Here is a 16,250-nt window from a genome sequence, read left to right as displayed (position 1 = left end):
TTATTAAAAATCACTGGTTCTGGTATTGCAAAGGGCTGTGAGAATCTCCCCCACTAAAAGGAAACTCCAACGGGCGTTGTGTATATTATTTTAATCCATTACTCTAAGTAAGCACGGGAGACATTACACGGAAAAACAAAATACATATATTGCATGTATGTATAAACGTATGTAAAAATAAGAAGTGTTCATATTGTAATATGTACTCGAATAATTAGGGCTGTTTATGTGTTATAAACCTACAATCTGATCATCCAGCTAGAGAGCAATTCGAGGCATGCTTAAAAGATTTCCGGACAGTGACAGCTGCTGTAGAAGTGGATACATAAGTCGCTAGATTGTATGTATATATATAAAGTAAAGCCTAAAGCCTAGACATGATCGATCTTCAACGAATCCAAGCTGGTGCCCTCGGCCTGGGCCTTCTGCGCGTAGTAGCCATCGTACGAGGTGGTGGCCTTCATGATCTCCTGCTGCTGCTGCAGCTTCGTCAGCTGCTCGCAAGCGGCCGCCGCGATCTTCTGCCGCTCGATGTCCGCCTTCCGCTTGGCCTCGTTCTCCTCCAGCTGATGGGCGAGCAGCTCGGCAGTGGCGGCCGCCCTTTCCACCGCGGGATCCTGGTACTGATCGAAGTTCCGCGGCTCGGCATCCGGCTCCAGTTTGCGGAACGTGATCTGTGTGGGTGCACTGCGCTCGGGCACGTGCCTCCTGTTCGGCTTCTCGTGCGTCTTGATGTGCTTCTTGAGCGCCGTCTCCTGGCGGAAGTGCTTGCCGCAGATCTTGCACTCGAATGGCTTTTCCCCGGTGTGTATCCATTCGTGGTGGCGCAAAATCTGTGCCTTGGAGAAGCGCTTGGGGCAGAAGCGACAGGCAAAGTCCTTGACCTTCTCGTGGATGATCTTGTAGTGGAGCTTCATGTTGCCGATGTTGTTGAAGCCGCGCCCGCAGCCTGGGCAGATGTGCTGGCCCTCCTTCTTGGTGAAGTTCACCTGCGGCGACCACGAGGGCACCGAAACCGAGGGTATCGGATTCACAGCGGTGCCGGCCAGCTGGGAAATGTCCACCCGCTGGACGCGCCGCGAGTTCTTCGGCTTGGGAGGCACTGCCGCGGACCCGCCGCTGCCGCCGCCGCAAGCCTTGAGCATCTCCTCGCTGGGCATCTGATGGGGATCCATCTGGACCAGGCCGTCGGCCTGCATCTGCATGGGCATCTGGCCAGGCATCATTTGGCCCGGCATGGGAATGTTGAGCTGCTGGCGATGGGGCTCCGCCGGCGGCAGATCCCTCTTCTCGTGCGTCTTCAAATGCTTGGTGAGGCTCTTCTCGCAGAGGAAGATCTTGCCGCAGATCTTGCACTCGCAGCACTTCTCCCCCGTGTGACTTCTTTCGTGAACTTTGCAGGCATGCGACTTGCCAAAGGTTTTGCCGCAGTATTGGCAGGCGAAATCCTTGCGCTTCTCGTGCACCACCTTCACGTGGTTGGACAGCGCCTGTTTGTTGTGCGAGGCGTGGTCGCACTGCCGGCACTTGAACTTCTTCTCCTTGGTGTGCGTGAGGATATGGGCGTTCCACTCCTGGCGCGTCGTCTTGCCCACTCCGCAGTAGGGACACACATGATTCTTGATGCCCGCATGCCGCATGAGGTGATCCCTTAGAGCACTGTTGATCACGAACCGCTTGCCGCAGATGTTGCAGGGATAGGGAAGCTCCTCGCCGGTGTGCTTGTACATGTGCTTCTTGAGCGCCGTGGGGCAGCGGAAGACGGTGTCGCATTCGGGACAGGGGAAGTCGCGCAAAGGAGCAGCCGCCTTCGTGATGCCATGCACCTTCTTCATGTGGAAGGTGAGCAGGCGGACGCGCGGGAAGGTCTTGCCGCAGCCCTCGGCGATGCAGGCGTGGACCTCGGAGAGCTCCGTGTGGGCGTGGTCGATGTGGATGCGCAGCCCGTTGGCGGTGGTGAAACCTTAAGGAGGAGAAATTGATAAGTAATCTTATTTAAGGCAGGTAAATCAATGGGAATACCCTTCTTGCAGGTCTCCACTTTGCACTGGAAGGGCAGCAGGTCGTTGTGGTACTTCATGTGCTCCTCGTAGCGGATGGCCTTCTTGAACTTCTGGTGGCAGATGTGGCAGTCGATGATGCGGTGCAGGTGGCGCTCCTCCAGCGGAATGCGCTTCCTCTTCGGCTTGTCCTCTGAGTCATCCTCGGAGTCCTCGGAGGAGCCGCTGATCTCCTCCTCGTCCGCCGGCGGCGGCGGCTTGATCTTCTTGGGGCGTCCCCGCTTCGCCTTGGGCTTGCTGGCCAAGGAGGAGGAGGAGGTTCCTCCAGCTGGAACTCCCCGCATCCGTTGGGCCAGCGGAATGTCATCGTCGCTGCTGTTGGGCTCGAAATCCAGGTCGTGGTCGTTGTCATTGCCGCTCTCCAGCGAGGAAGCGTCGTCGTCGAACATCTTGATGGACAGATCCTCATCCGGATCTTCGCGCTCCACCTTGGCGCCGTTCTCCACCTCCTCGGCCTCCTTGTCCACATGCTCCAGCATCTTGAAGACGTCCTCCTCGTTCTCGATCAGCTCCATCTTGTGATTCAGCAGGGGATCGTAGTTGACATGATCCTCCTCCTCGCCCTGGTAATCCTGGACGGCGACATTGGGATCCAGGACATCGAAGCTGCTCTGGCAGGCAAAGACATTGCTGGCCACCAGATCCTGGAACTTCTGCACCGAATCGACGCACTGCCTCTGGAAGTCGTGCAGGTCATTCAGTTTCGTGTAGCACAGCGTGCACAGGTTCTTCGGGAAGCCGTCGTTCTGCTCCACGGACAGGGAGGTGCAGAAACATAGCTTCTTCGAGAGTCCTGGCACCAGATACAAATCGTAGGCGGCGTCGTTCTGCAGGTGGTTCAGACAGATCCTGCACAGGCTGTGGATCGAGTACTGCCTGCCCTCGTTCATCTTGCTTTCACTCGCAGTCGGCAGTCGGCGGATCGGGGCGAATTTCTATAGCCTTTTTGCGTTTTCCCCTCCTTTCAGTCAGCAATAAAATAATATTGACACAGAAAAAATTGTATACTCGTCGACTGGCGAACGGGCGAGTGGGCAATAAGCAGGTACGACTGCCAGCGAGTTACTCGCTTGAGTGACTACTCGGTGTGTCTACCAGGGCTGGTCAACCGCAACGTAGAATTAACCCTCGATGGGTGTTTGTAATTTTACTAATTAAAATTCTAGTCAGGTTTTAGTTTTCTGGATTATTTGGAGAAAATTATTTTATGGAACTTCCTAAACTGTTGAATTACAGAATACAAGTTGAAACTAATTGCAGGGCCTGCACAGTTTTTTGAAATTTGACGAAACCTTACCATTTTCCAACTTTGCTTTAGTAAATTTCACTTTTATTCTTTATTAAAAAAAAAAAAACTAAAAGGAGATAATATCAAAATCCTTATTTTTAATAACCTTTTATTATGAAAATAGTAATATTTTTTTTATTTATTTACATATTGTTTCCTAAAAGTTAAAAACTAAAGCTACAGGAATGGGCAGCCGTAGCTACTTAGGCTTTAAGCCGAATTTTTAAAATTTTTATTTTTAGTAACCTTTTATAATGAATATTTGAATAATTTAATTTCAACTTTTATGAAGGTATTGTTTCTTTTAATTTAATAAAAAAAATACATTTAAATTTTTTTGTTAAAAAAATTAAGAAATATTCAAGAAACGAAGGCAATTATTTTAATTATTCTTTTGGGTTAAAATATTTTATTCCCTGAGATAATAGTAAAATATTATTTATTTAGGGGTTGACTTTTCACCCACCGCACCGAAATGGGTTAAAGCTAGAGCGCAACGGCCACACTGGCAAACACACTGCCACAAAATTTGTTTTGAAACCCGGTTCGGAATCTCCCCGAGAATCGGGAGAAATGGGCACCAGGGAGCTCCAGTACTCCGTCCACTCGCTGTGTCGCATCTGCCTTGGCCACCTGGAGCAGGGTGTCGGCCATGATCTTTTCCTGGTTCCAGATTTGGTCAGGAAACTGGTTTCCCTGACTTCATTGGAGGCGGATCAAGGCGACGGTTTCCCCAAGAAGCTATGCACCCAGTGCTTCTCCAGGCTGAACGACCTGCACGATTTCCGGGAACTCTGTGCGGAATCCATCAAGCGTTTCAAGGAAATGGTGGCCAGCAATAGGATTCTGGATTCTGAGGATTCCGAGGCATTGGGAAGGCAGGATCCCCTGCTAAACCACAAAATGGAGCTGATCGAGAACGAAGAGGAGGTCTTCAAGATGCTGAACGGGGACAGGGAACAGGAGGAAGAGGATTCATCCAGTGGAGAAGAAAACGAGAAGGAGGAGGAGCATAAATCAGCGGATGGTTTCTCCAGCGATGATGAGCAGCCCTTGGCCAGGCGGCGGCGCAGGATTCCCAGCCTCATTAGCTGCCCCATCTGCCAGCAGAAGTTCAAGAAGCCCGCGAATTATGAGGAGCACATGAAGCACCACAACGACCTGCTCCCGTTTCAGTGCGAGGAGGAAAGCTGCCGCAAGGGCTTCACCACAGCCGGTGCACTGCGTCTCCATGTGGACTATGCGCACACCAAGAAGGCGGATGAGATTCCCTGCACTGTGGAGGGTTGTAAATTGTTATTTCCCCGTCTCCGCCTGCTGACCATCCACCTGAAAAAGGTTCACAACCAGGCAAGGATCAGTGCACCGCGTTCGGAGCAGCCTTGCGGGGAATGCGGCATGGTCTTCCGCTGCCCGGTGGCCCTGAAGAAGCACATGTACAAGCACACCGGCGCCGAGCTTCCCTTTCCCTGCAACATCTGCGGCAAGGGCTTCCACATCAATAGTGCTTTGAAGAATCATCTTCTGCGGCACGCGGGCATCAAGAACTACGTGTGTCCGTACTGCGGAGTGGGCAAGACCACCCGGCAGGAGTGGAGCAAGCACCTGCTGACCCACACGCAGGAGAAGCAGTTCAAGTGCCACATCTGCGACCATGCCACCCACACGAAGCGGGCTCTGGATAGCCACGTGAAGATTGTGCACGAGAAGATCCGCAACTTTGCCTGCCAGTATTGTGGAAAGACCTTTGGAAAGTCGCACGCCTGCAAAATCCACGAGATGACGCACACCGGGGAGAAGCGCTGCGAGTGCAAGGTGGGGATAATATCACCTGTAAAATAGATTGATATAACTTCTCTATTTTTTAGGTCTGTGGCAAAAAGTTCCTGTACACGGAAAGCCTCACGAAGCACCTGAAGATCCACGAAAAGAGCGTTGAGAGGGCTTTGGAAACCTATAGACAGAGGCAGGGAGATGGTGAGATGGATGCGGATCAGCTGCTTAAAGTGTGCGCCGAATCGGTGGCCACCATACCCAAGGATCCGCGCCGCGTGGAGCGCGTTGATCTGGCCCAACTGGCCGGAACCGTGGTGAATCCCATACCCACCGTCCAGCTGCCGCCCAGCGAAGCGCCCGCGCGCTCAAAGTTTGTCCAGAAGGAGGGCATGCACCTGTGTCCCGGCTGCAGCCAGGGATTCAACAATCTGGGCAACATGAAGCGCCACTACAAGAGCGTCCACGAGAAGGTCAAGGACTTTGAGTGCCGCTTCTGCTCGCGTCGCTTCGCCAACTCGCAGTCGCTGAAGCAGCACGAGTGGATACACACCGGCGAAAAGCCGTACGAGTGCAAGGTTTGTGGCACTCACTTCCGCCAGGAAGCTGCCCTCATCCGCCACCAGAAGGTCCACGACGAGAAGCCGCCAAAGCCTCCCAGGCCGCCCAAGGAAATCAGCGAAAGGGCGCGACAGAAGGCGATGCAGAAGAGTGAGCGAAGACGAAAAGTGGAGGAACTGCGGCAGGAAATCGCCGAGGCCGCCAAGGAGGAGCTCAAGGATTTGGAGAACCAACGGGCTCTGGAGAAGCAGCAGAACAGCTACGAACAGTATCAAGCAGCGGCAGCTGGCCAGACTAATCCCGAGTCCAATCTTGATGAGAAATTAGCGTAAGGTTTCCATTTGGCTTCAGAATTCCCCAAAAATAAAAGGGAGTTTAAATTGTTGGTTAATATTTAACTGTCACTTAACTGTTACCTTAGTTTTAAGTAATCAAAGGCACTATTTGTAATTTATTTAAATTATGAGGCAACTTAAGTTAACCTGAATTGGTTTTGGGTGCAATTTAAGATCAAATAGTTTTTATACCATCTTAAAAATAAAATTTTCAACAAACCCTATTAAAAATAAAACAACCGCTTGTAGTTTTTTTAATTTGTTTGTATTTTTACTTTATTTGCTTGTTGTTTTGATGAGAGAGTGTCAATTGTGAAAAATTTTTAATTTATTTAAATGAATTAGCCTGACTTAAGTTAACCTGAATTGGTTTTGTGTGAAATTTAAGATCAAATAGTTTTTATACAGGGAACGTAACTGTTATAAGTTTTATTTTAAAAATCACACTTTAACAGTTATTTTCTGATTTGTAAAGTAAAACTCAAAGAATAACTGTTATTTTTTGAGTTTTATAATAAAAGTTGACAAATAACAGTTATTCGTCGTGATCAAAATAAAACTCAAACTTGATTTATGGCGATTTTGTGGGTAAACAAAATATTAAAAAAATATAGGTATAAAATATGCGCGGTTGCCTTTTTTAACAAATTTTTAGTAAGTTATAAAAAGCACGGGTATTATGTTTTTTTTAATTATTTCATTTTTTCAAAAATGTCAAGGGAATAACTGTTATTCATAAAAATCAAAAAATAACAGTTATTTTTTGAGTTTTATTATAAAAATCAAAAAATAAAAATCATTACGGATTTGTAAACTACAATGGCTAATAAAAATTGTGGTGTATTTAAAAAATTTTTAGGACCCTTCTAAGTGCGTGATTTTTTTGTATGAAAAATTTACAATAACAGTTATTTTCGTTCCCTGTTTTTATACCATGAATTAAGCAATCTTTAAATTAAAACCCCATTAATAATAAAACAACCTTTTGTAGTTTTTTCAATTTTTTTTGTATTTTTACTTTTACTTGCTTGTTATTTTGATGAGAGATTACGTTCTAATTAATCAAATGAACTATTTGTAATTTATTTAAATTATTTTGCCTGACTACGAGACAACTTAAGTTAACCTTAATTGGTTTTGGGTGAAATTTAAGATCAAATAGTTTTTATACCATGAATTAAGCAATCTTAAAATTAAAACCCCATTAATAATAAAACAACCTTTTGTAGTTTTTCAATTTTTTTGTATTTTTACTTTACTTGCTTGTTATTTTGATGAGAGAGTGTCTTAATGTCGTCAAATGATGGCAAACAGTCGGATTGCGTTGCGCAAATGGCTGCGCTCCGCGATCTCCGGCCGTTCATATGATAGATGGAGTGATGGATGGATGATAATGATTAGATTCAAATGATACAAAAATGCGATCAAAAAAATCTACAAGTAGATAGCAAAAATTTGGTATACACATATAAGTAGAGCGAGAAGTTCCCTAAACTGGTGGAAAGTTGGTTGGGTGGAAATGGTGTCCCCTCTGCCGCCTCTAAGGAGCCTCCGGCGTCTTCAGATTGTACTTGGCCTTGATGTTGTTCAGCTCCTCCTGCTTCTTGTCCATGTCCACGCGCTTGAAGGCCTTGTTGGACTGGTAGTAGAGCACCACCAGGTAGCGATTGCACACATTGAAGCCGGATAAATGGTCGCAGGCGTTCTTGGCATCGAAGATGTCCTCGTAGACGACAAAGGCGGTGCCACGCGTTTCCGGAGTGTTGCCCCTGTAAGGAGTTGGCATTTCTTGAGGGGATTCACGGGATGAAAAAGGCTGGAAAACTTACACGCGTATCTGTCGGATGGCCCCGAATTTGCCGAAAATGTCGTACATCTCGTCGGAGGTGATTTTGTACGGCAGGTTCCGCACGTACAGCAGCCGATTCACCTCCGGCGGCAGGCGGATCTGCAAAATAAATATAGTTTTCAGTTTTTCCACCGCCATCCAATTACTTTGTCTACGGAGTTCGGGTTTTCTTCTCACATGGTTGCGCTTATTCATGACCGGTCGCCTCGGATGTTAAACTGCGACAAGGCGAGAAACTTTCACTCGGCCCTGGGGAAAGCGAGACGCGGCTTTGTCCGACCTGGGATGAATGTCCTGAAGCGTGGTCCTTTGTTTAAAATTAATGACTCCTCTGTCTGGCCTCAAACCCAAACAAAATTGACCAGGGTGGCGGGTGCGGGCACTCTAAAGTGGCGAAAGTGTGGTCGCACTTGAGTGTGACCGTTGGTTAGCATCCAGAGATGGGCTTGTTATTATTATGCCGATATATCGCAGCATGACAGATAGTCAAATTATGAATTTAAAAAAATAATAATAGAAGGTATCCAGGTATTGAGCAAGCCCTTAGCTGTATTATGTTTTTTTTTGTTAAAGATATTTGTTTTTATTTTTAAAGGATTATCATCTAATATGAGATTAAAAATTTTAGAAGCGTTTATGGCCTACAGCTCGTGTTCGTTATAATACTACAAATATTTTTAAAAGCGCATTGTCTATCCAATTACCATTATAAATTTTATATTAATTTTCCTTGTTTTCGAAATCAGTAAATGGCTTTTTGGCGCCTCTTAAAATATTTTTTTTACGATTTTTGAGTGTTTTAAAATGTATCTTTAATTGTAAGTCACAAGTTTTAAATTAAATGAACTAAACTAAAATAATTACGGGCCCACGACGTCACGCTCCCATCTCTAACCACCGAATAGCACACTCCCTCGCTCACACACGGCCACACTACACCACTCTGCTAATTGTGCGAAGAAAAGGTGAAAAAAGAGAAAATTCGCAGGAAAACTCAAGATAATTCCAACCAAACTAGTTTTAAAGCACAGAAAACCCCCAAAGGTGAGTACGGGAATGGCGGGCAATGCCCAACTTTTAACGGAAACCCTTTTTTTTCGGGGCTCGAGCGAGGTTCACACGGAATATGGCGGAGGTAGGCGGGTTCTGCTCGGGGTTTTTTTTTCCCCGTCTGGCTTCTGGGCAGGAAATCGCATGTTTCTCGCGGGGAAGGGCCATCATCTTGAAAACCCACAAAGTGCCAGGGGAAAATCGGACGGAAAACGTAGATATTTGCAAATTTCACAACAGCAGATGCCCGCAGTGCGCGAGTGTGGGTGCGAAATGCGCTGGTGTGCGTAAGTGGCCTCGAACATTGTGCCTCTCTCGCTCTCGCTCTCTCTCTCTTTCTCCCCCAGTTGCTACCCCTTGCGAGGGCATTAACCCTAATTTCTAATTTCTAATGCCCAATCCCTAATTTAAAATTCAATCTCCGCTTGCAGCAGCAACATGACGTGGGAACCACAGGGAGAAGGTCTGCAGCAAATCATAGCGATCCTCAAGGAGTCGCAGTCACCGGACACAGCCACCCAGATGGCCGTACAGATGGTGAGTTTTGAGTTTTTCCGCCCCCAAACCAACCCACATTTTCCCCATTTCCCCCACAGAAACTGGAGGAATTCAATCGCTATCCCGACTTCAACAACTATCTCATCTACGTGCTGACCAAACTGAAGACCGAGGACGAGCCCACGCGCTCGCTGAGCGGCCTGATCCTCAAGAACAACATCCGCATGCACGGCAGCAATCTGCAGCCGGAGATCGTGGAGTACATCAAGCACGAGTGCCTGCAGGCAGTGGGCGACTCCTCGCCGCTGATCCGCGCCACCGTGGGCATCCTGATCACCACTATCGCCAGCAATGGTGGCCTGCACAACTGGCCACAGTTGCTGCCCTCGCTCTGCGACATGCTCGACGCCCAGGACTACAATGTGTGCGAAGGAGCCTTCAGCGCACTGCAAAAGATCTGCGAGGACTCCGCCGAGATCCTGGACTCGGCGGCGCTCAACAGGCCGCTCAACGTTATGATTCCCAAGTTCCTGCAGTACTTCAAGCACAGCAGTCCCAAGATCCGTTCCCACGCCATCGCCTGCATCAACCAGTTCATCATAAACAGATCACAGGCCCTCATGCTGAACATAGACACCTTCATCGAAAACCTATTTCACCTGTCCTCGGATGAGGACCACGAGGTGCGCAAGAACGTCTGCCACGGATTGGTCATGCTGCTGGAGGTGCGCATGGACCGCCTTATGCCGCACATGTCGCAGATCATTGAGGTGAGAAGTCTTTGAAAAATCTAAAGAATTTACCCTTGCACAGGGTATTATGATTTCAGTCAGAAGTTTGTGAAAGCAGTGAAGGAGATGTTTCCGACCCCATAAATTATATATATTCTTGATCAGAATGAGTAGACGCGTCGATCTAGCCATGTCCGTCTGTCCGTCTGTTTGTCCGTTTCTACGCAAACTAGTCTCTCAGTTTTTTAACTGTCGGGATGAAACTTTTCCCCAAAACTTTCGGACAACTTTATCTTAAAAAACGTAAAACGGTGTTATTTTAAATATTACCTTCTACTCTTGGGAATAATATTTTTTAAATATTTCTGAATTTCGAATAAAATTTAGACAAAATCGGAGCACTATATCATATAGCTGCTATAGGAACGATCGGATAATTAAATGCAAATTAATAGGAAAAAAATGATTGCTTCGTTGGTTTTTATTGTATTTTCTTATACTCTGGGATATGACTCTTTTTAAATATTTCCGAATTTCGATTTTAATTTTATCAAAATTGAACTACTATATCATATAGCTGCCATAGGAACGATCTAAAATTTGATGAGAAATATTAGGAAATTGAACAATTTTGCGATTTCTAAATTAATAGAAATGATATTTAATTGCAATTAATTAATTATATACCTAATTTCAGTACATGTTGCTGCGCACCCAGGACTCCGATGAGGGAGTGGCTCTGGAGGCCTCCGAATTTTGGCTTTCCTTGGCAGAGCAAAGCATCTGCAAGGACGTGCTAGCGCCCTTCTTATCCCAGTTGGCTCCAGTGCTTGTGCGAGGCATGCGCTACTCAGAGGTCGACATTATTCTGCTGAAGGGCAATGTGGAGGAGGATGACATGGTGCCCGATCGGGAGGAGGACATCCGGCCGCGTTTCCACAAGTCCCGCGCCCATACGATCAAGAGTACCCAGGAGGCGGGAGCCGGAGCGTCGGGCGAGGATGACGACGACGATTTTGACGACGGATTGGACGACGATAGCTCGCTATCGGAATGGAACTTGCGCAAGTGCAGCGCTGCCGCCTTGGATGTGCTGGCCAATGTGTTCCGTGAGGATTGTTTGCCCGTCGTGCTGCCCATTCTCAAGGAGACGCTGTTCCACCAAGAGTGGGTGATCAAGGAGAGCGGTGTGCTGGCCCTGGGCGCCATCGCCGAGGGTTGCATGCAGGGCATGATCCAGCACTTGCCGGAGCTGATTCCCTACCTGATTAGCTGTCTGTCCGACAAGAAGGCGCTGGTGCGCTCCATCACCTGCTGGACGCTCTCACGGTACGCCAATTGGGTGGTCAACCAGCCGCACGACCAGTACTTGAAGCCGCTGATGGAGGAGCTGCTGAAGCGCATCCTGGATTCGAACAAGCGCGTTCAGGAGGCTGCCTGCTCTGCCTTTGCCACGTTGGAGGAGGAGGCCTGCACGGAACTGGTGCCCTACTTGGAGTATATTCTCAAGACGCTCGTCTTCGCTTTCTCCAAGTATCAGCACAAGAATCTGCTGATCCTGTATGATGCTGTCGGCACTCTGGCTGATTCTGTGGGTCACCACCTAAACAAGCCGCAGTACATTGAAATTCTAATGCCGCCGCTGATCGACAAGTGGAATTTGCTTAAGGACGACGACAAGGACCTATTCCCTTTGCTGGAGTGCCTGTCGAGCATCGCCACTGCCCTGCAGTCCGGTTTTCTGCCCTACTGCGATCCGGTCTACAGGAGATGCATCTCCCTAATTGAGCAGACCATCAACCAGGAAATGGTAAGGGTTGTTTTTTAATGAAGAATGCTTAAATCAAGTTAATTCTCTTCTCAAGCTGTGCAAACAAAACCAAACGTATGATCATCCCGACAAAGAGCGCATGATTGTTGCTTTAGATCTGCTTTCTGGCTTAGCAGAGGGTTTGGATCGCCACATCGAGACACTGGTGGCCAACAGCAATATCATGCATCTGCTCTACCAATGCATGCAGGACGTTCTGCCAGAGGTATGACTTTAAACTGATCTTATTACGATTCGATTACAATTAAATTACTCAATTTTAGGTGCGCCAATCCTCGTTTGCCCTGCTCGGAGATCTGACCAAGGCCTGTTTCCCCCACGTGCATCCCTTCATGGCCGAATTCTTTCCCATTTTGGGTCAAAACCTAAACCCCGACTTTATTTCGGTGTGCAACAATGCCACATGGGCCATAGGCGAGATTTGCATGAAACTGGGTGAGTATGAAGATATTTTTAGCGAGTTATATGATAAAACTAATGGAATATTTTGCTTTAAAGGTGAGGAGACAAAGCAGTACATACGCCTCGTACTCAGCGACCTGTTTATCATCATCAACCGCCCAAATACGCCCAAGACTCTGCTGGAGAATACAGGTAAGCCGTTTGGGCTGATCCAATTACCTGGAACAAATTTATGTCTAAGAATTTATATGCGATTTGTTTGTACATATATATGATTCCGAACTCTGAATGTATGTGCGTATGTGGATGTCTGGAATTTTGTTTCTGTTTTAATTTGTGTTACTTGTTGCACGAGAGCAGCAACGAAACGAAATCGAACCTCATTCCCATACAACATGCATTGTGATATAGATAGACGCGAATCGCAATTGATATTCAATTCGAGTTTAGCAATCAATTAAAGCCAACTACGTGTGATATTGATTTATTCAATTCATTTGATTTATTTCTACTTATTTCTTCTGTTCTTTTAGCAATAACAATCGGTCGTCTAGGTTATGTGTGCCCAGTTGAAGTGGCTCCTTATTTGCCCGAATTTGTACGACAGTGGTGTGTAACACGTTTTATAATTATATTTAACTAGCTTATTCTTTCTTTCTATTCTCTTGACTATCCTTCCCGTGCCATAACTCAAATTATGCTTACCCATCCATTTCTTTAATCTCTAACAACTAAACACTATTATTTGAACACGTTTTTTAACCACAACATTTAACTGGAATTTCAAATTTGCCTTCAAACGTTCGTGTTTGCCAATGCCTGCCAATTTGATTTACTGCCTGTCAAAAACACCATCTAAACGCTCTCTCTACAACGAAATGCAGGTGCACATCACTGCGGCACATACGAGACAATGATGAGAAGGACTCGGCCTTCCGTGGAATGTGTCATATGATCACGGTGAATCCAGCTGGCGTGGTGCCCGACTTCATATTCTTCTGCGATGCCATCGCCTCGTGGGTGAATCCCCCGCAGGATCTGCATCAGATGATTCAAAAGGTAAGCTGTTCTATTAGAGATGATATTTCTTTATTTAAAATATATATATTTTTTCAGATCCTTCACGGCTTCAAGACCCAAGTGGGTGAGGAAAACTGGCGTCGATTTGTGGAGCAATTCCCGCCAACTCTGGCCGAGCGCCTGGCCACAATGTACAACATCTAAGGCCAGCCAAGCTCCAAGCTCCACACCCACCTGCACCCACTAGTGAGCCAAGCAGCAACATCTTAACTAGACAATTATGTACAAGTATGCGTAGTAAGCGTGTCGTCTTAATCTTTAGCCTCCCTAAGTAATTCGATTCGATGCAGTTCGAATGTTACGTTAACATTGAAATTTAAGCTTATAGAAATCGAAAGAAAAAAAAGCAGCAAGTTCACATAAAAGCAACTGCATACCAGATTTATAACCACCACATACATATATCGATAAATCTAATAGAGAAGAATCACATATATATATTCGAAGTCAAGCTAGAGGATCTTAGATCTGTAGAACCTCTTTAGGCATTCGTCTGTCCGCTTAGAGCATACAAAAATTCCCTTGTCGTGCAAACAACTCAATAGGAACTACCAGAAAATGATGTGTTCCGGCCGTACTTAACCGGAGTCAGTGCTATAGTAGACATGCCCAGAACCTCCAATACACTCACCCCCAACCCCAAACCGAAAATAGAGTTTAATATGCTGAACACACGGGTGTTTCTCATAGGTAATAACAAATCGTAACAAAAAATCGTCGAAAATAATGATATTGCGGGTTCGTGTCGCGGTAATTATTAACTAACTTAAATAAATCGTTGAAAGATGAAAGTGTTGGGTCTACTGGGAAATCCAGAGATCAGAAATGGAAAAATGGATTCAAGTGCACATGCATACGAAAAAAGCTTCAGCTGAAGAAAATGTTACAAATCAAACAAAAGACTGATGTTCAACTCCGTTCAAAAACCATAGAAAGCATTCATCAACAGCCGATTTGAATTTCTCAGGAGATCCCGACACTTTCAGCACTTAAATAACATTAACAAGAAAGAAAAACTGAAAAATCGTCGCGTTTCGGGTTCTTACGGTTTCGCGTTCGCGTATTTTCGTCGCTCGTTCGTTCATAATCGTAATCGTCGTTCGTGGTATCTCGTCGGGTAATGAAAATCGAAATATGAAAAATGAAAACAAATAATACAAGGATAACGATAATATTGCAACTGTTACTGATACAAATTTACTTATACACTACATGATATTCATATGCTATACAAAATTAGGTGTTTTTTTACGCATTGTGAAAGCGAAAAGCAAATAGGGAAAAAGTATAAAATTGAGATTAGGATTTTGTTGAGTATCTTATTTATTTTTGTGCGATCCTTTAACTGAATACAAAAGCAACCATTGACTGATCACTTTTTAAAGTATTATTATATAATTTTTTTTGTATAGGGACAAGTGTAATTAATTAACTATTATAATTTTCTTCAAACTTTGCTATAATTTGTATAGGCTCGTGTTTTGCGTAACCTCTATAATTTATGATGTTTGTACAGAACAAATTTTTTACAATTATACGATTAGGTGTAAAGTGTACTACTAAATGGAAACAAAAGTCTTTGAAATTGTCGCGGAACAACTAAAAAAAAAATACGAAAAAAAAACTAGGGAAAACCAAACTCAGTCAAACACAAATAAAAGGAAGATGAAGATTATGAAGCTGGAAGATAACCAAGTAAATCTAAGTAATAGTATTATGAAATTATGCAAACCGTGTTTACGTTTGTGTTTTTATTTCGTTTCAAAAAAGAAATGGGGGAACGTGTGATAATAAAGTAACTTCGGGTCGTTCGTTCGCGTCGCGTTAAACTCAACCAATTTAAAAACTAACAATAAGGGACTTTCGCCCCCGAGTCCCAAATAATAATCGCAAAACTTGATAACTATAATACGGTCTAACTAAAGCGAAGTGAAGCAATAGCTAAAACTGAAACTAAACTAAAATGGAAAATCGTGATTTCGTTGTACCTTAATCCGGATTCATCGCGGAATCCGGTCGCGTTCGCGTGCGTTTGTATCTCTCTCGGGTGATCTTAGTGATTAGCGTTTAAGCATAAAAAATATACTTTAAAAAACTGAAGCAACACTACAACTACACACACACACACAACATTGAACATATACACACCACACATATACACTATATGAAATATATTTATAGATTTTATGCAGAATAGGTTTTCGTTCCAACTATTATTTTTCACTATGATAGGGCAAACCAAAAACAAAAGAGTAGGGAACTTAAAATATACTAAATGTTAGGTCAAGTTAGGGCAAGAAATTAATTAAATGCAAAACGTAACAAAAACAGGAAATCAAAATACATTTGTGGAGCATTAGGAAATCTTATTTCTTATTTATTACATTATCGTGTGTATGTAATTAAAATTATGAAGGGAAACTACCAACTGTTTTTAGTCCTTTACACACAATCTTTCACCTCTGTTGTTTCTTTAAGTAAATCAAGACCAAGCCTAGTTAATATTGTTTTAATTTTAACTCTTCACACACCACCCATAACACTTACAGTTCATCGAGCACACAACTCTGATAGGTTTATATCCTGTACTCCTTTAAATTTAAATCCACTGTCACTAACTCGGTTAACAAAAGGTCTGCAAATGTCTAACGAAATTGAATATACATATATATACGCGCCTATATACATAAAAATCATACACATATATACACATATGAAGTACATGCAAGTATGTATAATCCCAACATCTAGCTATATGGTCTCGCATATTGGCAAGCTAGAGATTATTCTTC

At 44.8% G+C, this 16,250-nt stretch overlaps 4 protein-coding genes across 5 annotated transcripts; 2 read left to right on the top strand and 2 right to left on the bottom strand.

Annotated features, from left to right (window-relative positions):
* Positions 1–72: 72 nt before the first annotated feature.
* D19A lies at positions 73–3,263 on the bottom strand. Its single transcript, XM_017155172.3, has 2 exons — positions 2,023–3,263; positions 73–1,963 (listed from the first exon to the last, which is right to left on the bottom strand). The coding sequence occupies exons 1-2, from the start codon at positions 2,948–2,950 to the stop codon at positions 372–374; spliced, it is 2,520 nt and encodes an 839-aa protein (XP_017010661.2). The 5' UTR covers positions 2,951–3,263; the 3' UTR covers positions 73–371.
* A 586-nt stretch (positions 3,264–3,849) lies between these two features.
* Positions 3,850–6,136, top strand: LOC108066604 (zinc finger protein 345). The gene is made up of 2 exons (XM_017155183.3): positions 3,850–5,163; positions 5,217–6,136. The coding sequence occupies exons 1-2, from the start codon at positions 3,922–3,924 to the stop codon at positions 6,012–6,014; spliced, it is 2,040 nt and encodes a 679-aa protein (XP_017010672.2). The 5' UTR covers positions 3,850–3,921; the 3' UTR covers positions 6,015–6,136.
* A 1,102-nt stretch (positions 6,137–7,238) lies between these two features.
* On the bottom strand, positions 7,239–8,257 carry Sf3b6 (splicing factor 3b subunit 6). Its single transcript, XM_017155090.3, has 3 exons — positions 8,044–8,257; positions 7,847–7,965; positions 7,239–7,786 (listed from the first exon to the last, which is right to left on the bottom strand). Exons 1-3 carry the CDS (start codon positions 8,059–8,061, stop codon positions 7,558–7,560), a joined length of 366 nt encoding a protein of 121 aa, XP_017010579.1. The 5' UTR covers positions 8,062–8,257; the 3' UTR covers positions 7,239–7,557.
* Positions 8,258–8,758: 501 nt separating this feature from the next.
* On the top strand, positions 8,759–15,955 carry LOC108066538 (transportin-1-like). Of its 2 annotated transcripts, none has more exons than XM_017155089.3 (10): positions 8,759–8,910; positions 9,351–9,453; positions 9,513–10,184; positions 10,843–11,955; positions 12,011–12,181; positions 12,240–12,411; positions 12,475–12,570; positions 12,912–12,987; positions 13,263–13,437; positions 13,495–15,955. In XM_017155089.3, exons 2-10 carry the CDS (start codon positions 9,355–9,357, stop codon positions 13,600–13,602), a joined length of 2,682 nt encoding a protein of 893 aa, XP_017010578.1. In that variant the 5' UTR covers positions 8,759–8,910; positions 9,351–9,354; the 3' UTR covers positions 13,603–15,955. The 2 variants fall into 2 exon arrangements, with proteins under 2 accessions (XP_017010578.1, XP_070070426.1); XM_070214325.1 differs by having other exon boundaries at positions 9,348–9,453.
* The last annotated feature ends 295 nt before the right edge of the window (positions 15,956–16,250 follow it).

The sequence above is a fragment of the Drosophila takahashii genome, chromosome 3L, assembly GCF_030179915.1.
Source record: "Drosophila takahashii strain IR98-3 E-12201 chromosome 3L, DtakHiC1v2, whole genome shotgun sequence".
NCBI classification, from domain to species: Eukaryota; Metazoa; Arthropoda; class Insecta; order Diptera; family Drosophilidae; genus Drosophila; species Drosophila takahashii.
The sequence above is the reverse complement of the archived record's forward strand: the minus strand, read 5'-3'. Positions and strand labels throughout refer to the sequence as shown.